General features: G+C 40.7%; 1 protein-coding gene across 2 annotated transcripts; it reads right to left on the bottom strand.

Moving 5' to 3' along the window:
- Positions 1-11,675: 11,675 nt before the first annotated feature.
- Positions 11,676-19,047, bottom strand: ncl (nucleolin). Of its 2 annotated transcripts, none has more exons than XM_077023857.1 (17): positions 18,888-19,047; positions 17,696-17,788; positions 17,478-17,598; positions 17,228-17,329; positions 15,945-16,238; positions 15,726-15,854; positions 15,384-15,536; positions 15,107-15,199; positions 14,785-14,908; positions 14,540-14,676; positions 14,218-14,344; positions 13,973-14,112; positions 13,664-13,793; positions 13,310-13,452; positions 13,077-13,203; positions 12,465-12,733; positions 11,676-12,352 (listed from the first exon to the last, which is right to left on the bottom strand). In XM_077023857.1, the coding sequence occupies exons 1-17, from the start codon at positions 18,903-18,905 to the stop codon at positions 12,291-12,293; spliced, it is 2,262 nt and encodes a 753-aa protein (XP_076879972.1). In that variant the 5' UTR covers positions 18,906-19,047; the 3' UTR covers positions 11,676-12,290. The 2 variants fall into 2 exon arrangements, with proteins under 2 accessions (XP_076879972.1, XP_076879973.1); XM_077023858.1 differs by having other exon boundaries at positions 15,726-15,855; positions 15,949-16,238.
- Positions 19,048-22,565: the final 3,518 nt, after the last annotated feature.

The following is a 22,565-nucleotide window of genomic DNA, read 5'->3' as shown; positions in this document are numbered from 1 at the left end:
AAATGATTTACTGTATTGTTTTAACTTTAACTATACTTGTTTATTTTTAGCATTAACACATACTATTATGTGGAAAAGACTTTCAAAGATTTTTAAATGCAATATAGTATCAGAATAGGTATTTCCTCTTCAGTCAAATGTTCTGAAGTTGAGTCCTAGTTCACCCCTGTCAGAAGTGGATGACATAAAAGGTTGTAAAGAGCCCTGTGTGAAAGTAACTCAAGCACACTCAGAAAGGTCTAACACAGGTGACAGGTGTGGGGAAGAACAACAGAAGGAAGTGAAAAGTACAACATACATCTGGAATAAATTAAAGAACCAAGTTACATAACTTACAATCAACTCATGCTGGACTTTAGACTAATAAATAAATGAGGAAAAGTAAAATCCGTAATCAAATGAATTTTATGGTTAATTCTATCTAGCTTCTATCACTATTCATTCATTCATATCTATCATACTGACTCTACCTGCAGTCAAATGGGGCTATGTTTGCGTTGATATTTATGTTTCCTATTTACATATATATTTACATATATGTAAAACACCATCCACCTGCTCTTCGTAAGCTTAGTTTTTTTGTCATTTTAGCATTAGACCTTTTGGGTTAAAAAACAGGTTTAAGAGCAATAAACGTTAGGATATTCTATATATAGAACATCATGACACTAGAATAGCACATTTGTATTTTATTATCCATAGGCATTGAGATAGGCTAGGCCAGAGCCCTCGCGACCTGGACCCAGAAAAGTGGATTGCAATGGATGGGTAGGCATTGAGAAGACACGGTCAGAGGCTAGGAGTAATGTCCTTGCAGATGTTAGAGCACACATCCACTCAGTGGTACCCAACTGTTATCAGTCACTGTTTGTTGTGGGTAAGCTGTTAAAAGCGTTTGATGCCAGCTGTCCAAGAAGTCTGGACTGTGCAAACTGAATTTAAAGTCTGAAGCCACAACTGCTCTCCAAGGCCGTTTGCTCGCTCTTCACAAAACTATCTAGACAAAATAAATGTATTCCGTCATGGAATGTGCAGCACACAGGTGGTTTACTAAAAGTTAAGGACATTGTTCCACTGATAGAACAATGTAATTTGAGTTTAGAAAGCTAGACTATCGCTGCTCATGCCAAGGCAGCAAATGATTCTTGAAGCTACAGGAATATGGTACAAAGTTAACAGATGACTGGCTTTAATCGGGACTTGACAGAGGGAGAACTTTGGCCAGTGTACCCCCCCCCCCAACACTCACATTGGTTTTGTTGTAAATGACAACAAAGTATGTTTACTTTGGACTGGTGAAACTAGCTACCACAAACAAATGGCTCCAGTCAATTACTGGAAGTGTTAAAATATTAGAAGACTGTAAACAGACTTTTAATTCATAACCTATTAGTCAGAAGGGGAAAAATGTGATGTAAAAATGATCCAAATAACTAACCAGTGAAAGAATCAACATTGACACAATCCTGGCATGTTGTGAGGTCTAATTAGTATTGTGCAGGAGAAGAATATAGACATCAAATATAAGAAATTGTAAGAGAAATGTAAATAAGATTTGGTCATTTGGCATTATATCATTTTGCATATAAAACTGATTTTTCTTTTCATAGTTTCCCATTAATCCAAGACAAAACCAAAAATGGTTATCAATTTAGACCTGAAAAGCCAACAGAAAGCATCAAACATCCCTACAGAAACGAATGGGTGACATTCACTCCAAGATTTGAGGTGACCGTATTCAGACTTATTTGAAGTGACCAGGAGAATAATCACAAATTACAGGTAAATATAGGAAACAATAGCATTAGCATTTTTTCAGCGATACTGCTGTGCTGTACAGCACTTCATTTACAGTGGAGAACTCCATCTTCAACAGTCCTGGATCTGATTTGAATGTACTGGCACTCCATTTCGGCTCAGGCAGGAGCCTGAAGTGCCAGTGAGAAGCTAAGCAGCTGGACAAGCTTAGCATCAAATAGTCAGGAACAACGAAGGGTTCATAAGCTCAGAGCACTGATGTTATCACCTCCTGACAGGCAGGAGCTAACCGATCCTATAAAAGCCGCATTGAGGGAGCTGTCAGCAGTCAGCCCGGCAATCGGTGAGCCACCACCCAGCACTGGAGTGTGCACAGCTCTGTAAGATAACTCAACTCTGCATGACACCTTGACTCTGCATACGACCTTGAGTCTGCATACGACCTTGAGTCTGCATGCTATTTTGACTCTGGATGTGTGGGGGCTGGGCCAGGCACACTAGTTAGCTTTGACTGCTAAAACTGAGACCAAAGTCCATTGGAACAACCTAGTCTGAAAAATGGGCTTGATTCATGGGCTCTAGATTCAATATAGGCAGCAAGTCTAGGTCGTTCATCTGTATTTCCAAATAAAATAATCTAATAATTTTTGTATTTGTTTAATTGCAAGAGTTTTGGCACACCTGCTTTATAAATGTGACCATAGTTGTGAGAGCACCAAAGAGAGCATCGCGTGCATAATTAATATGTATAATATATTAGTATATAATATATATAATATATAACTAATAGTAATATTTCATGTTCTTGGAAGATTTGGCCAAATAAAATAATTTAAATTGTTAATGAAAATAACTCAAGTAAACAACAGGTTATAGGCATCAGATACAAATACATATTTGATATCATATATTTTAGTGTTGAAAAAAGCATTACATATTTCAGCTGATATCATTTCAGGACCCATTTATATGGAGGGATTAGTTTTCAAATCAGCTGTTAATATATTCTCTAATAAAGTAGGGATCCAGTGTATATCAAAACTGTTTATCAGTGTTCTGTAGCCTGCTGCTGTTATCAGTTATATTAACTGAACTTTACGTGCTCCGTGTGACTCAGGGGACATAAAGGACACCGCCGCTGACAAGGCTGAACTAGGAATCTTCCCATCCAAGGAAGAGGAAGAAGAAAGTTTAAGAGTTTGAAAGTAAATCTTTGTAAGAGCTGTGATTTACAGGGATACCTTAGTCCCTACACACACACACACACACACACACACACACTTCTCACTCCACTGATATCATTCTCCTTATTCTAAGAAAGGTCAAATGTGGAAGGAAGGAGTGAAGGATGTTGAAGGTTCTGAGAATCTGGTTGTGATTGCACCAACCCTGTTGAAGATTGCTTTGACCCTGGTGTGAAATGCATGTCATGGTGACTCACATCCAGAGTCAGATATTCTGACTGAGTTGTGCCAAACGTCTTTTCTGCTGTGACTTTCTTCTTAAGGTGGTTGATGGCTGATAAAGTTCTAAAACATTAAACAACCAAAACAGACTGAAGACATGTAATTGGGTTCATTGGTGCTACAAGCTACTCGCAAATTGAGAAAATTTTACTAGTGAATGTTAAGTCAATTTCTCAAGTATCAAACAGTTTGATAAAGTCATTAGTCATTCTATTAGCATTTCTAGTTGTTCTGCCTTGCCAATGTGTACAACAATCTAACTGATTGTCTGGTGGTAGGACAATATATTGGAATTTGCTTGAAAATACTTCGGAAACTACTGCATTTTCATGATTTTTTGCCCATGATCGTGATAGTGGAATCACCTACAATCAGATTTGGAGTGGTATTCTACTCAGCCAAAAGACATTACATTACACACGGTACATTAAAAGTACTGTGCGCTTAGAGATAGCACATCTGCTTTCCAAAAGTAAAACAAAGTACAAGACTTTACATATAAAAGCCTAAAGTAGGAAATCAACTTACGAAAATCAACAAATATTAAGTTAAGTTACAATGTTTTTAGCATGACAATGTCAGAAGTCCGCAGTTTACATGCAGTTAGGGGATTAGGGCACACAACGTAAGAAACTGTACAATCTACACAACGACACAAACTAGTGAGTGCAAATGGTAAAAGTAGCTAACTAACTGAAATATGTTGAGTTCTAGCTTACTTACATTAGGTGAATTCTTTTGTGCTCATAAGATGCAAACCAGAAATGAATTATGCATTTCAGCTATGAAATAGAAGACAAGGTGTACAAGTGGATGAAACTCTTGACACAAATGTTGAATGAATATAAAAGAGGCTGCTGGATGTGATATTCATTATAGCTTGGTGTGAGCTGGGTGTAATATTCAAATTTACTTTCAGTATTATTTCTTGTAGATGGCTATAAGATCTTTACGTTCCAATCTGTAAATCTAGACTTAAGACTCGCCTATTTTATCAAACCTTCAGATAATATTCTACATATGAAGGTGTGGAGCTCAGAGCATTGAGTCTTCTGGTAATCTGAGATGTTAATCAGGCAGCAATGTCATGCATTCATTCTAGTTGTGACAATGATTTGGGCGGAAAGCAATGGCTCAGTGAGTCCTCATGACTGTGGTCAAACCAAGCATCAGAATGGGCAAGAAAGGTGATTTAAGTGACTTTGAACGTGGCATGGTTGTTGGTGCCAGACAGGTTGGTTTAAGTATTTCAGAAACTGCTGATCTACTGGGATTTTCTCTCACAACCATCTCTAGGGTTTACAGAGAATGGTCCAAAAAGAGAAAATCTAGTGAGTGGCAGTTCTGTGGGCGCAAATGCCTTGTTGATCCCAGAGGTCAGAGGAGAATGGTTCAAGCTGATAGAACGGCAACAGTAACTCAAATACAACCAAGGCATGGAGAAGAGCATCCCTGAACACACAACACGTTGAACCTTGAGGCGGATGGGCTACAGCAGCAGAAGACCACACCAGGTGCCACTCCTGTCAGCTAAGAACATGAAACCGAAACTACAATTTGCATAGTCTCATTAAAATTGGACAATAGAATATTAGGAAAATGTTGCCTGGTCTGATCAGTCTCAATTTCTGCTGCAACATTGGGATGGTTGGGTCAGAATTTGACGTTAACAACATGAAAGCATGGATCCATCCTGCCTTGTATCAATGATTCAGGCTGGTGGTGGTGGTGCAATGGTTTGGGGGATATTTTCCTGGCACACTTTGGGCCCATTAGTACCAATTGAGCATTGTGTCAATGCCACAGCCTACCTAAGTATTGTTGCTGACCATGTCCAACCCTTTATGACCACAGTGTACCCATCTTCTGATGACTACTTCCAGCAGGATAACGCTCCATATCATGAAGCATGAATCATCTCAGACTGGTTTCTTGAACACAACAATGAGTTCAATGTACTCGAATGGCCTCCACAGTCACCAGATCTCAATCCAATAGAGCTCTTTTGGGATGTGGTGGAACGGGAGATTCGCATCATGGATGCGTGATGCTATCATCAGGACCAGACTCTCTGAGGAATGTTTCCAGTATCTTATTAAATCTATGCCACGAAGGATTAAGGCAGTTCTGAAGGCAATAGGAGATCCCGGTACTAGCAAGGTGTATTAATACAATGGCCGGTGAGTGTATATGGATGTTTAATTTGATTTTTACATATTTAACCTGTATTTTGTATCTTGGTTACAACACCAGTGGACGTGCACTCCTACCTGGGGCCCAACATCCACATTGTCAAGTCAAGTCAAGCTAAATTTGTTTATATAGCACTTTTAACAACACGTTGTCACAAAGCATCTTTACAATCGTATGGGTCCAGATCCCTAATGAGCAAGCCAGAGGCGACAGTGGCAAGGAAAAACTCCCTATGATGGTGGGGATTATGAAGAAACCTCGGGAGGACCAAGACTCAAAAGAAAACCCATAACATAGTAGTATAGAGTGTAGTTCTATGTAGTTATAGACCAACTCCTAGGTGCTTGTATGGAATCCTTTTAGGTAGAAGCATGCAAAAAAGATATAAAATACAGGTTGAGAATGTGAACATCAATTTAAACAACCATTGATTTAAACGTACACAGCTCACATGCCAGTGATTAGCATGTGGCTCCGGCAGGCTAATCTATAGCAGCATAACTAAAGGGAGGGGTTCAGAGGTGACCACAGTCATGAGGGCTCACTGAGACATGACTTTCCACCCAAGTCATTGTCACTAGAGTGATTCCATTACACGGCTGGATGACAGCATCAACATCTCAGATTACCAGAAATCTCAACGACTGGGCCCCCAAGCTCTACACCTTCACATGTAGAATATTAACTGTAGGCTTGATTAAATAGGTGAGTCTTACGTCTAGATTTAAAGATTGGAACTGTGTCAGAATTTCAGATTAAAGCTGAAAGACTATTCCATAACTGAGGTGAAAAGCTCTGCCTCTGGCTGTAGTCTTACTAATTTTTGGAACTAAGAGAAATCCAGCATTTTGGGAGCACAGAAGGCGAGATGGGTTATAGTATGCAATGAGTTCACTCATATATTGTGAAGCAAGACCAATTAACGCCTTATAGGACAACAAAAGAATTTTTAATTCAATTCGATATTTAACCGGAAGCTAGTGTACCGCAGAAAGAATAGGACTAATATGATTGAATTTTCTAGCCTTAGTTAGGACTCTACCTGCAGCATTCTGTACAAGTTGTAGTTTCTTTATGGACTGTTTAGAGCATACAATTAGAAGACCGTTACAGTAGTACAATCTTGACGAGACAAAAGCATGTACCAGTTTCTCTGCATCAGCTAATGAAAGTAAATGTCTCGGCTTAGCGATATTACGTAAAAAAGGCAGCCTTAGGGATGTTGCATATATGTGTGTAAAATGAAAGATCAGAATCAATAGTGACACCTAAGCTTTTTGTCCACAGAACTAAAAATATGGACTTGTACTACCTGGTCCACCCAATGGAGGATGGGTTCCCTTTTGATATCTTCCCCGATATCCTCCAAGCTGAGTCCACAGCTGTAGTAGCAACTGATCAATCTCAGGTCAACCATAATATAGAGTAGCTTCAACACTATTTCAAGACAATTACCATGAACAAATGAGTTTTTTTTTTATAGGTATGAGAGTTCTAGCCTATATCAAAATCACACAGTGAAATAGCTGTGTCAAACATTCCAAAGAAAGTGCTAATGTCAACCACAAACAATTCTCAATATTCATAAAAAAATATTTTCATGACCCAGCCAGAACAAATAAATATTGAAGTGAACTTCACCAAAAAGAGTGAAATAAAGCCTTTATTATCATCTAAAATACCCTAGCTAGCAACAACCAGGAGTAAAATATGTTAAATATATTGGTGTCAAATAACTGTGTCAGATACTTTCAACTGCCTACAGAATTTACAACTTATAAAAAAGTTATTTACAGATTTTTGCATAGGCAACCAAATTCAGAATGTTTAGAGCAGGGTAGTGAAGGTCAAATGGACATATTAAAACAAGCAATGATGAAACATGGCAAAGACTTAAAAGCATAATTCACAAGCTTCTGTGACGGGCAGGATGAGCAAAATAAAATGGAAGCGATCACGCCAAGTCTCAGGGAAAATGGAAGGTTTAATAGAAAGTGCACAAACCAAAAATTCGTGACGTTGATCCAAATGAAGGATATAATGACCAGCGGTCAACTGGTACAAAGACAAGACATATATAGACAAACAAACGACCCTCAGGTGAGACGGATCGCAGGCTCCACCCACCTGAGGGACGAACACAACACAACAACAACAACAACAACAACTGCCGCTGATCGTGATTTGTTGACGGGGGGGGGGGGGGGGGGGTGGCAAACGTAATTTGTTGACCTGGGGGGCCGGTACAAATTCATTAAAGGACCGAATCTAGCCCTGGTTCACACTGTTCCACAGACATTTTAAACATCCGGGGCATTAAAACGACAGGCTTAAAAAGGTTCATTTCTTCCAATTGCTTGCGCTGCACCTGCAATACCCATGCGCCCCACACTTTGAGAAACGCTGCTTTACACCAAGACAGAAAAGCTATTCTATCTAGCACCTCTAAGAGGCACAGTTTTACCTCTTAGAGATAGTACTGCATTAATGTCTTATTTTTTTCTTCAGTCTACACTTTTTCATTTACTAAACTTTTATATTTCTCAAAACAACAAAGCATGTGACCAAACTCTAATAAGACAATGCTGTCCTTTTATCTGTTTATACCTCTCATACACCTAATGCCTACACACATCTGTTTAGTTTAACAGTACCAAAATTGGTTTGATAAAACATGTGCACATAGAAAATTGTTACAAAATGATTTTCATGGAATTTCATCTTAGGAGAAAGGAATTCCACTGGTGAACAGCCAGTCGTAGAGAACATTTTATTCTCTTTATCCGTTGGTGTTGACTGCCTCAGACAGGCTGGCCATCAATGGCATAGCATAGAAAGGCTAAATATTTCTGCACCTTATCTGTAATTGGTAGGGGTGTGAGTGTGACAATACACTCAGCTCACGAGATGAGACACGATATTGGGTTCACAAGAACGAGACGAGACGAACACTAAAATGACCAATTACATGACCGGACAACTTTTATTTAACTGAGTTACACATGCATTTTTTTAATTATAACTCTTAATATGCATGAAGTAAGCATGAACTTTTAATAAACTTCTTCCTCTACAAATTGAAATTAAAATAAAATTTCATAAAATTAAATATTTCTCCTTTTTTCAAGTGCAAACAATATTATGTGCAAAACAAAAAGTCAAACTTTTCTGTCAATACAGAGTGCAAATAGTGCAAACAGAGCCTGACCAAGTATGTCACTGAATTTGCTGCAACTACACTGCCATGTTCATTTTTAAGAATATTAGCATGTCCACATATTAGCATCCCCACACTGCTCCTGATATCCTTTGCTGTCTCAACTTACCAAAGCGCCGTTCTGTCCCTGCTACCTCTGTTCAAGAGAGATATGTTGATTTGAGTACTGAGCTGTGGTGGTGCTGTAAATGTCTCTGCATCCTGCTCGTATTAACCGCGGGATACGGCATTATTGTCATACAATGTTAGCATATGGCCCGTGTCTTATCAGTCACTCTCTTGTCATTTATCATTTTCGCCGGGTACCCAAAATGCTGCCAAACAAACGATTTGAAAGTGGCGGGGGCATCTTCAATAGTAATACCTGTATTTTCCGACGTCATTCTGGCTGCTTGCTGGATCACAAATCCCGCGAGACATCTCGTCACACGAGATCTCGTCATACCCCTAGCAATTGGAGATATCTGGTTTACCAGAGGTCTTTGATCTTGCGATAATGCATAAAAACAGGTGTAACGAATTTCATTTAAAGGTTGTTTGTTTTAAATAAGAATTTAGCACGAACAACCATGTCTACATTATTTTTAAAAGCAATGATTCATCCCAATTGCAAACACTAAAATCTCAGCATATTCGTTTTTTGCAGACACTAAGACCCAACTTCTGAACCTATGTCAAAACTTAACACACAGCAGCCAATGCTAAACACACAACAAGCAAAACATCTCACACTTTTGAAAAAAGCAAACACTTCAACCAAAACTCTTGCAACTCTTGCCAAAATCATATTATTTCATCTAAATGCTACACACAATATCAGATGATTAGCCTTTCATATATGTGACTACACACTGAAGTGACAAATGTAAAACACCACTACCATGTGTTTGAGTGTCTGTCAGATAGGTCTCACATATACATGAATATTCACAAATACTGAGGTTATTTCCTCATATTCAGTACGTTTACATCATAAAGAAAACACAATTACAAGGGGAAGGTTTTTTTTTTTTGTTTCATAGCAAATTCATAGCACAGTTGTTTCACACTGTCGCTGGCCCAGTCCGGATAGACTCACTGAATGGATGTTGCTGATGGTGACGTGGTCAGTAATGATGTGCTGTTGTAGTTGTTGGAAACAAATGCAGTTGTTTGCTCTGACCATATTGGCGATGGTCTCTTTCTGTTCTAAGGTGGATAGCCACCTTCATCCCCCAGCAAGCGGTAATCTAGTACATGATGTAGTATATACAGAGCATATGTTTACTTATCTATTCTCTTTTTGAAATGTCTGGATGATGCTACAGTGTAGCAGCACAGATAAGGTTGGACCCTTTACCTCCAGAAAACCCAACACATGCTTGACCACATGGTGAACCAGAGTGGCTCTGATCTGATCCATTATGGTTGCTCATCCTCTTCCTCATTCTCGTACTCTTCATCGTCATCTCTATGCAGTATTGGGTTCCACTGATGTGCAAACCAAGATTTGAAACTTGTGGCCTCTTTATAGGGATTAGGCTTTGATGTCTGAAGATTATATATATATATATATATATATATATATATATATATATATATCACACACACAAACACTAACATATGTACAAGGAAGCCCTTGGTTTTACATAACAGATCTATGACCACCCATGTTTAATTTCCAATTCGGTTACCATGACAAGACTGACACCTGGTGGAGAATTAGGCCTCCAGTTGTGTGTGCGTGTGTGTGTGTGTGTGTGTGTGTGTGTGTGTGTGTATTTGGCAAATATAGTAAAATCCATTAAAATTTTTTTTTTGACTGTCATGTCAATGGTTTCAATATATGGAGCCAGATCCTTAAACGCGCGAGGCCGCTTTCGCCATTCCAGATGACTCAGTCAAAACCATTACGTCTTAATAAACCAATAAATACATCAGCAGCGAAAATGAGTGTAAAAATACCAGGGTTCACGTGTTTTTATTTTCTAACATGGGCTAAAGCCCATGACTCAAACGACAAGCGTTTACAACTTCATCTTCAACCTTTTCAGCCCTGGCGCGAATGTTATCCTCACCCGTCCCTGGATTCACCAGTTAGAACTACAGACACACTAGAAAAAAAATCTTGATTCTTATTTTATGTCACCGTTAACTACACGTTGTTGACGCGAACTTAATAGGCCCATCTATCTACCTATTTATCACAAGAGCTTGTGGCTCTGACAGTGTTCAACGCTGTAGCGAACGGCAGTAACTTTGTTTTACCGCAAAATATGAAAACGATTGAAACCATTAATAACCCAATTAAATACACTGGGAAATGTACGATCTGGTAAATGTAGTGGTAAATGTATGATCTGGTAAATGTAGTGGTAAATGTATGATCTGGTAAATGTAGTGGTAAATGTATGATTTGGTAAATGTAGTGGTAAATGTACGATCTGGTAAATGTAGTGGTAAATGTACGATCTGGTAAATGTAGTGGTAAATGTACACTATTCTGCCTTGTCCCCGGCGTAGCACTAGGTCCTGCTTCTCGTCCCGCTTAGCAGTAAATGAATAACATGAATGAAGAACGTTCGTATGATTGAACGCTATTTGGCCTCTATGATGGTTCTGGGCGGAAACTGCTGGCCACTGCCATTGAAATTGCCGATTTCGGAAGTGCTCTGTTTGCTTATTAAGTCAATATGATAATTAAAATATATACATATAATATATAAAATATATAAATATAATACATATAAAAATTTCTTTTTGGGACTGGAATATATTTCTATGCACTCTTGACATTTTTGCACTTCATCTTGACAACTGGAAAAGTCCACAAGCTTAAACTGTTTTAGCTCTTTAATGACTTCAGATAACTTGTCAAAAAAGTTAAAAAAAAAATAAAATAAAATACCATGCATCATGGTACACTCGTTACCTTCAACTGAAAATAGACCAGTTTAGAACATTACACAAGAGATGCATTCATGAACTCAAAACTACTGGTCAGATGGATCCAGATCAGATTGGAACATATCCAAGCACCTCAAAAACGACAAGATGTTGACTACTTTACAAATAATTTTGTTTATTCAAAATTATGTAAGTTTTTTCTCCCCAAAACAGTCATGAAAAATACTGAGTTAGTCATTGCAGTCACATATAATTCAAACGCCAATCTTTATAAATTCAACTTCATCTCCAGATGGATTCATCACTGGGACAGCTCCTCAGTAAGAATGAAAAACTTTCCAACCAATGACAGTACACCAATTTAACAGATTCTAAATACCCCAAAACAGCTTGGGTCTACTTAATCGTTCATTCATTACAATATGCTTTGTACATTAATGATAAAACACGCACATAAAGCAAACTAAAAACAAAAATAAGCTTACATTAACAAAAAAAAAAAAAAAAAAGTAAAAGTAAAAGGAAGAACTTGTATCTAAACCAACAGAGCATTATTCACGATATTCACATTTCAATTTCCCCTCCTGAAAGGGAAAACTTGAACGTGTGCGTGGGAGGAAAGGGACATCTCAGAGCACACGGTCACAGAAGAGCCAGGGGCTCCAGCTTCAACACACTAAACGCTTTCTGGAATGTCCGAAAAGCCCTGTTAGAGCAGACGCACATATGACAAAAAAACAGTCCATTCGAGAGAAAATAAAAAGAACAGTTTAATCATCAAACTTGATCTTCTTCCCCTGTGGCTTTGACCCAAATCCACCACCTCTGCCACCTGGAAAATTGGTCGTGACACAAAAGCAAACTTTAGTTATCCTGCAACAAGAGTGACTTACTCCAATTTTTTACTCAGTGTGCCAAGAATTCCCACCCGTGCAATCTCTTACCTCTGAAGCCTCCTCTTCCACCTCCGCGGTTTCCTCCACGCCCTCCGCGGAAGCCACCACCACGGCCAAAGCCTCCCCTGCCGCCTCCTCTGCCTCCAAAACCACCTCCAAAACCACCTCCAAAACCACCGCGGCCACCACCGCGGCCGCCCTCCCCCTTGGGCCTGGCGTAGTCCAGGGTTACTCTATTGCCATCTACCTCTCCATCGTTCATGGCTTCTTTGGCCGCTTTGCATTCCTCCTCGCTGTCGAAGTCCACAAAACCATACCTGAAAGGCAAGGGTGAGATTAATGTCACCATCCTAAATTCTCTACAGGGAATATCTGATTAAAAACAAGCACTGTATTTTTACATACACTGTTAAATGACCAGATGTCTCACAGTAGAAATAAAGTTACTCCCACTACATAGGAGTGACCCATTTTCCTGTGACTGTGACTCTACTTCTCTAGCGAATCCGTGCAGTGTCATTGGTTAGACAGAGAGGAGCTCAAGAGAAGTGACAAGACTTTTAAAAGATGTCTCCGACATGTGCAAGAACCATAGAGCTCTGGGTTTAATGCAGATTTTCAATTCCATTCAATTTAAGTGATAACAAAAACCTGAATTACCCTTTACAGGAGCCCGTGTCCTTATCTGTGGCAATTCTAGCAGCGACTGCGCCATCAAAGGCATCTTGCAAGGTCTGGTCTGTTGTGTCCTCTGACAGGCCCTTCACAAACAGGGTTTTCGTGGGACCTGTGGGTAGTAAATCGGTCAACAATGAACAGCAGGCCAAATAACGAAGCTCCATCTTCCCAAGTCCAAAGGGATACTCGGTGCTCCAGATGCGAGGTGCACCTACCTGAGGAGCCCCTGCCTCCCCCACTCTCCCCACGGCTCTGGCAATACTCCAGCCGGATGTTCCTGCCCTCAATCTCTGTGTTGTTACACGAGTCCAGTGCCTCCTTAGAGTCATCCGTGTTCTCAAATTCCACAAAGGCAAACCTGCAGACACACACACACACCTGTCTCGTTACTTTTCCTCAAGGACAGCTGGACCTCTGATGGGTGCAGGACTTGTTACTCTCTGCACGGAACAACCCCCCCCCCCCCCCCCCCCCCAAGACAAAATAAAAAAGTATATAGGTAACAGACTCGTATTATAAACTTCATGATCAAGTAAAAGCGGTAGTAATGAATTTTCTAAAGCACTCACCCCTTAGCACGGCCGTTGTTTTGTGGTATCCTGATAGAGACTGCCTTTTCAAATACACTCTGAAGAGAGTCTTCTGTGGCGCTGAACGCTAAATTGTTTACTACAAGGACTTTACTTACAGGAGACGTAGCTATAAAAATCGGTGGATCAAAAAACAAACAAAAATAAGGATTAGTGATGCATATAAAGCAACTAAATCTTAAGACTGGTGCTAATGCCAGCCCAGTACTTGACTATCCTGAGATCCACAGCAGATGTCAGGTAGGGTATGGAAGGAGAGAGCTCCCTTTCTGTGGGGGAAGGTCTCACCTGGGCCTCTGCCACTCTGTCTGCCACTCTTTGCTCCTGTGAAGTCCACCATGATGGACCGACCTTGAATATCTGAACCCTGTGTTTTCTCCAATGTCTCCTCCGCGATCGCCTCAGTTTTGAACTCTATGTATGCAATTCTATCCAGGAGGGGAAAAAAACCCACTCGTTAACTCTGTTTGGAAGCAGACATTTCTATCCATCATTTTGTATCATTTGGTAAGCAGTCAAGGAGTTTTCTGTACCCTCTGCTGGAGCCGTTTTGGCCTTTAGGAATCCTGATCTCCAACGCCTGGTCAAAGACCTCCTGCAGTTCCTCCTCCGTTACTGAATACGGGAGATTCTTCACAAACAGCGTGCGAGCATCTCTGTCTACAGGCACATGAACAGACAGTCAAGAAGCCATCTGCTGCTTTGATGAAATCTTTAGTTGCGAAGGTGTTACCAGATCAGTACTTGATCATCTTTTAAATCCCACATCAATATTTCAGGAGACAAAAAAATTCATCATATCTGGATCCCAAGCATAAAATACAAATGAACTGCAGTCAGCCAAATGGAAAATACCTTTTTTGCTTCCCTGAGAATCCTCCTTGCTTCTTGCTCTGTCCAGTTTTATTGGCATGCCCAGACACTTCTTTCCATTAAGAGCAAAAGCTTTCTGCAGCTCCTCTTCTGATGCAAAGTCAACATAGCCAAACTTCCTGCAACAGCAAGGCACATCAGCAAGACGTTTTAATGGCATGACATTACAGCACAAATTGTGACCATGCAACATGCACTGCAAAATCTATCCGGACAAATCAGATCACCTGTTCCCGCCGAGTCGGACGTCCTGAATCACAAGGCCCTCCTTCTTAAAGAATTTGGCAATCTCGTCCTTCAGTTCATCAAAGTCATTCTCAGAGTTCAGGTTGCCGATAAAGAGACTGAATGCTGAAAATGCAAAGCTTAACATCAGTAACCAGACTTACAGAAAACAAAAGCAGCCTAGTGAATTATACGAAGTCAGAAACAAAGAGGTGACATCATACATCAGTATTAAGTCCCTTAGTGTTCATCATGCATAGCACCAAGCCTACAGCACTGGTACACACCCCGGTGAGTGTGTGTGTGGGGGGTGTTCAGCTTTACCCTCGCCATCAGCCTTTGGTTTCTTAGCAGGTGGTGTGCTCTTGTCCTTAACATCAGCTTTTCGCTTCCCCGGTGTAGCAGGGGCTGGTGCAGCTGCAATGAATAATAAAGCAGCCTTAGGGCAAGCAATCCAAACACCAACACGGTAATGGACGAATCTGAAATTCTGTTCTACATCTGCAAACATTTTGGGTTGACACGGCAAATTTTGGGGGAACTCTTATTAGCTGCAATTTCCTCTCTGCTCCTTGTAATGGACAAATTACTCGGGTCTTACTTTCTTCGTCATCGTCCTCCTCGTCGTCGTCATCCTCCTCATCTTCGTCATCGTCCTCATCGTCGTCAGACTCCTCCTTGGCCTTCACCATTCCAGCTTTTTTGGGTGGCATAGCTGGAGCTGGCGTGGTGTCCATTTCTTCCTCTTCTGAATCTGTAGCGCAACATAGCAACACTTTACGTGTCAATCCCACTAGGAGCACTGCACCTCCGAGTTCAACGAACCAAACAAACAAGTCAACAAATACTTTCAGTATTAAGTCCCCCAGAGATTCATCATATGTGCTTACTCCAAACACTGCTCACCAATCACGTTCAAAGAGAGAATCAACTGTACACATACCATCATCATCATCGTCGTCGTCATCCTCTTCCTCAGACTCTTCTTTAGCAGCCTTGGCAGGAGTTGCTTTGGCAGCAGGTTTGGCTGGAGTCGCCTTCTTAGGAGGTGGGGCTTCCTCCTCTTCTGATTCTGTTGCACACCCAAAAACACACCCAAAGAATGATCAGAAAACTTACACACTTACAACCATAAACAAAACAGCCTTTTACCATTCCCTACCATCATCATCATCATCATCATCATCCGAGTCCTCTGCAGAGGCAGCAGGTGGGGCTTTCGCAGGGGTCGCTTTTCCTGCGGCTGCTTTCGCAGGGGTCGCTTTTCCGGCAGCTGCTTTCGCAGGGGTCGCTTTTCCGGCAGCTGCTTTCGCAGGGGTGGCCTTGCCGGCAGCTCCTTTCGCAGGGGTCGCCTTCCCCGCGGCCGCTTTTGCAGGGGTGGCCTTTCCTGCGGCCGCTTTCGCAGGGGTCTTCTTTGCAGGTGTAGCCTTCTTCGGTGCCGGAGGCTCCTCCTCTTCTGTAGCGATGTTAAAAAGCACAACATTTTGTAAAAATTTTGCAAAGTACGCAAACCTACATTTTGGACTTGGACAGAACATGGACTCCCACTGCCAATCACAATCCTGCATGTAAACATATCACCAATATGCAAATGGCCATACGGTTCAGTCATTTTAGTGACTGCCCACCTAACAAAGTTATTTTCAAGTAAGCATTGTTTTCATCTATAAACTCCTGGAATTACATCAATCTCAGTTCAGAAGTGTCCAAGAACAATACTGCACTGCAGCTTCCAGTATGTGTGTATCGGATGTTCATGAGTTAGTCTGTACGACTGCCAAGCCTTATGGATGCGAGTCCAAGTCTTGAGTTTCTGGATGAGTCTATTCTTAAGCTACTGGTCAACTAATGTGCATTCTCAACGAAGACATGAAACAGTGGCTGAAACCAAACGTTAAATTTATATTGGTCAGCAATGTAGTAAAGTAATGTAGATTTGCAAAAAAAGTGGCTGTAGAACAGAACATACAGCCAGAAAAGCTAGAGACATTACTGCGTAAAATTAAGGAACTTGGTTGGAAAACTATTTAGGCCATTAGGCATACTACATGCTTACTAGTTCACAAACATGCTTGTAGTCCATAACTACTACAAAAAGTAAAGTGTTCCAAGATGTTTTATAAAATTAAAAATTTGTTTTGCCTTTATTTTTAATAATGCATGTAACGCTTCAACCATGTCGATTACATTGTATTGCCTTATTCTGGTTGGACACCTTTATCGGGAACATTTGAACAAAAGCCATCACCTCAGTAACTGAACTTAAACCTCTGTACATTAAATTTACTTGTGAAGTGGACACTTTACCATCCAGACTTGGTAAGGACATCCACCAATGAGGAATAATACAATATATTAAAATTAATTAAACACATAGCTTTTATTATGGAGTGCCTTACTCTAAAGAAATGCAGCATATAATGTAAAAACTAAGACAACAATTACCAGATTCATCGTCCTCATCCTCTTCATCGTCGTCGTCATCATCATCATCTTCATCTTTAGCTGAGGCTGCTTTGTTTACTTTAGGTGGGGGTACCTCCTCTTCTGTGGACAAAAAACACTCCAGGTTACATGCTTTCAATACACAATTACACAATTGCCAGTTTACACTTAAACTTTTTTCCCGCGTGTGCAGAAAACTGACCAATAAGAGGCCCATCAACCCAAGTGTACATATTAATGCAATATCTACCAGATTCATCGTCGTCATCATCGTCGTCATCTTCGCTTTCTTCCTTTGCGGTGACTTTTCCATTTTTAAATGTCTTCGCAGGAGGAACAGCTTTCCTAGTCACTGCTTTGGCTGGCGGTGCCTGCATTTATATTCAGTGTTACAAAAAAAGTTACAATTACACTAACGAACGCAGATTTCAATTTTATAGTAAACAATCTATTTTAAAACACCCTTACGTCTTCTTCACTCTCTTCCTCACTGGAGTCCTCCTCTACCTCTTTCGGGGGCGGAGGAACTTTCTTCTTGGGAGGAGCCTCTTTTTTTGGCGTCTATAGGGATTAAAAATGGTTTCGCACATGGTGCACAATTAAAATGTATAACATGACTAATTATGATTTCGCAATGCTTACAATATTGAGAAATTACAAATACAACCTTTCCTGTTGTTTATTTATTCTAAATAAATGGGCAGGCGTGAGGGCCACGTGTGGCACTAGCTGCGTGGGACACACGCGCACGTGGGGCTCGTCTCGTGCCCGCGGCCTCGTGCTAAGCTAACAGTGCAGCTACATACACGTCCAGTGTAACTACATATACGCACACTAACCTGTGGTTATTATAGATATGCAGCTACCCAGTAAATAGAAGAAACAGAAACAGAAAGCCTTTATTGTCATTATACACAGCATACACTGTATACATAGTATAACGAGATTGTAAAGCTGATCCTTAAAAGTGCACACAGTGCAGTATGTAAAACATAACATAATGACGAGAACACAGTGCAATATGTAAAGATATAATTGACAAAAAACCTGAATAAAAGATAAAAGACATGTGCACAAGGACGAGAATATAAACCACATTATAAACCTGACCCACGTGTGCACCGCCACCTGAGCCAGCCATGTTAGTTACGTTAGCTTTACAACCAAATTAGCCAGCCAGCTAGCTTTACTACCTTATAATATTCTTTATACGCATCAAACTCGCCAATAACTCTCAAAACACCGACCTATGGTTGAATAATTCACTAATAGTTGGTGTTGAGGTGCGTTTTTGGTGCGTTACACACGCACACGGAGGCGGAGAGTGCAGGCCGGGCCTGTGCGGGCCCGCCGGGCCATTTTAAGCTCGGCTCTAAAATGAAGGAGGAAAACATGGCCGCTCCGCTCCGCGCCGCGTCCTCCATCTTCACCACCGCGATGTGTGGCGTTTAAGGGTCCTCACACGCCCAGATACTCGCATTAAATCACAGTTTTAAACGACCCTCTCACCCCTCCAAACGTTACACCTCGTCTGGGATGTCCCACTAACGACGCGCGGCCGGGTTTGTCCGACACGAACACCGCGCACCCGCTGGACGACTCAGCTCGGATTTAATCACCACCAAGTATTAAAACACAATTTAAATAAAACAGTACTCACCTTCGCGAGTTTCACCATGGCTGAGGTGGAAAAAAAGCGTTTCCGCGAACGTTAAGTGAGGGTTAGTTGTGCCGTACACGTGGTGGAGTCAACCCGACAGCCTGGAGTGCACTAGTGAGACGGAGTGAGACGACACGACGAGAGTCCTTCACTGCGCAGCGCCTTAACGCGGCTCCGCCCACGAAACCCGTTACGTACCTCAACACATTTGCATAAGAATCTGATTAGTCCTGCTTTGCAGCTACTACTTAACTAAAAAAATTATTATTATTTTGCAAAAAGTAATAAATGTTTATAATATTAATAATACAATTTAATATAATAGGCTATGCAAATGTTTTTGTTGACAGCAACAATAATAACCATGTACCTGTCTTGTTTTATTCTATTTATCTCCTTACTTTATCTTGTTTTTGATAAGTTTTCTTGATATGGACCTTGTGTCTTGTGTCTGATGTAAATAAAGAACTGAATTGAATTGTTATTTATACCAATGGTGCAGGTCACTGACCCATTTCACAACATGTTCCAAAGGAAAGCTGTTTTGGTCCCACAGATTTGACCTATAAAATTGGGAAGGTAGCGTGAATGTAGCCAGATTGTTACATTCATGCTACCTTCATCATACAACTCGCACAAGTAGGCTCAGGGACAGGTTCTACCCAAGAGCCATCACTGCACTAAACAACATGTAAATAACAGTAATAATGTAAATTCCCAACCCATGTGCAATATAACCCATGTAAAATACTTCCCACGTGCAATATGTGTAACATACATTGTAAATAGCTTGTGCAATATTCAAAATATCACGCAAGCAATCTACGAACCATTTGTTTATGTGGCACTACCTTTAACTTATCGTTTTATGTTTTATGTTGTGTGTGTATTTATTGTCCTGGCAAGCACCTTGGGGTAGAATCAAATTTCATTGTAATGTAAGTTATAATGACAATAAAGACAATTCTGATTCTGATTCTGATTGTTTCAATACTATTATTGTTGTTATTTTCATGGTAGTAGCCCCAATCATCTATTAGCTCTGAACTTATGGAACAGACAACATGTTTGTGACATCCACAGGTACCTTGGTTACAGATCCTGCACAGACAAATTTTATATTTAGTCTGGAGAAAAAGGTATTTAGCCAGTCACCAATTGTGCAAATTCTCCCACTTTAAAAGAGAGTCCTGTAATTGACATCATAGGTAGACCTAAACAATGAGAGACAAAATGAGAAAAAAATCAGAAAATCACATTGTCTGATTTTTTAAGAATTTATTTGCAAATAATGGTGGAAAATAGGTAATTGGTCACCTAAAAACAAGCAAGATTTCTGGCTGTCACAGACCTGTAACATCTTCTTTAAGAGGCTCCTCTGTCCTCCACTCATTACCTGTAATAATGGCACCTGTTTGAACTTAACAGTATGAAAGACACCCACAACCTCAAACAGTCATACTTCAAACTCCACTATGGTAAAGACCAAAGAGCTGTCAAAGGACCCCAGAAACTAAATTGTAGGCCTGCACCAGGCTGGGAAGACTGAATCTACAATAGGCAAGCAGCTTGGTGTGAAGAAATCAACTGTGGGAGCAATAGGAGCAATAATTAGAAAATGGAAGGCCTACAAGATCACTGATAATCTCCCTCGATCAGGGGCTCCATGCAAGATCTCAGCCCATGGGGTCAAAATTATCACAAGAACGGTGAGCAGAAATCCCATAATCACACAGGGGGACGTAGTGAATGACCTGCAGAAAGCTCGGACCAACGTTACAAAGGCTACCGTCAGTAACACACTACGCCACCAGGGACTGTGCCAGATGTGTCCTACTGCTTAAGCCAGAACATATCCAGGCCCGTCTGATGTTTGCTAGAGAACATTTGGATGTTCCAGAAGAGTATTGGGAGAATGTCAGATGAAACCAAAGTTGAACTGTCTGGTACAAACACAACTTGTCATGTTTGGAGGAGAGTGAATGCTGAGTTGCATCCAAAGAACACCATACCTACTGTAAAGCATGGGGGTAGTAACATACTTTGGGGCAAAGAGACCAGGACGACCGTGTACAGGAAAGAATGAATGGGCCCATGTATTGTGAGATTTTGAGTGCAAACCTCCTTCCATCAGCAAGGGCATTGAAGATTAAACATGGCTCGGTCTTTCAGGGGGTTTTTATGGTCTAAAATTGAAATAATGGGTCTAGGTTCTGTACAACTGTGTAAGAGGTAACAAATGCTCATCTCCATTCTTCCTGCATTTATCCACTTCCACAACATTCTGAACCTAGTCTTTACATGGGCTACTACAACAACGGACATCACAATCACCCCCCTTCACCTCTCAGACCTTCACCTTCTATCCCTTTCTTTCTACCTTTCTGCTACTCCTATCCATACATTCTCCATACATTCTCCCTCCTTCCATCCCAACCTGTGCTCCATCACCTTGGGTATACCTTGGGTATATAGAAAGGCGCTATATAAGTTGAACATTCATTCATTCATTCATTCATTCATTCATCACTCCCTCAACCCTTGCTGCTACTATCTTGACTTTTCTTCCTCACCAGGACTGTCTTTCTTCATGACTGGCACGGAGCGGCTACACAACTGCTTCCTTCAGCTTAACGGGGAGCAACAGGTGTTTCAACACTCCTACACCAGCGTCGATACAGGTGTAGTGAAGAAGGGCAACATTTTACACTCATGTCACTTCTCCCCTGGGTACCCACATACCATAGACCATGACCAGAGGAAGGATCTTCACTCAAGGTTTGAGGACCCAACCTTATCGGATCCACAAGGTTCCTGGGATGGGAAATAACCAGATGGCCCTGTTTTACGACCGTAATGCTTTACCATGACACTCTCCTCGCCATCCTGCTGTTTCCGTATCAACACCATCTCTTTGAAATTCATGAACAGACTATTATCCAAGGATGCTCAAAATTTCCAGGATTTCTATAACTCCACATTCAAATACAGACACTGGATTCTAGAGGGAGCAACTCATTGGAAGCAGTTTTAAGGATACCAATGTAATGTAAGAATGTAAGGGTGAAGAATATAAGGCCATCTGGCTTGGAGCTACGGTTCGACCAAGCCGCTGCCTCTTTATCTAGCTTATAATATCTTGTATTGCCAGGACTCTGGAATAAAATAAAATGTCCAGGCTAAATCCTGTATCTATACTGTCTGAACACTAGGTGACTTGTGTTCTTGAATGCCATCTTTCCCCCTCTGGTGAAGGGGTTCATTTATCTATAACTATACCATTCCATTATTGGGATTAAATAAAGGTAATGGCACCCCCACCATGATAACAGCAAGAGTAATGATGAAGGGGTTGAATATACTTGTTAAGCTGTAAAACCGATCTGAGATTTGTACCAAAAGTTAAGTTTGTATAACTAGACAGCTTAGGTTCCCTCATGTATGTAGGTATTAATGGGTCCTGCCCAAGTACACTTCTCAAGCATGTAGCCTATTACTCTGCATTTATGCCTGCATGCCTGTTACGTTGTAAAGACATGGCATTTACTCAACTATCTATTTCAAAGTTTTTGCTACTTTGACAATGGTGGTTGAACATGTTTTTTCATTATTCTCAACTTTGCAGTAAGTTCTTTTAACATGATAAATCTCATTTTCTCACTTTACGTCGTATAGGCC

This window comes from Brachyhypopomus gauderio, chromosome 12 (assembly GCF_052324685.1).
Source record: "Brachyhypopomus gauderio isolate BG-103 chromosome 12, BGAUD_0.2, whole genome shotgun sequence".
Taxonomy (NCBI): Eukaryota; Metazoa; Chordata; class Actinopteri; order Gymnotiformes; family Hypopomidae; genus Brachyhypopomus; species Brachyhypopomus gauderio.
This window is presented reverse-complemented; position numbering and strand designations above follow the sequence as displayed.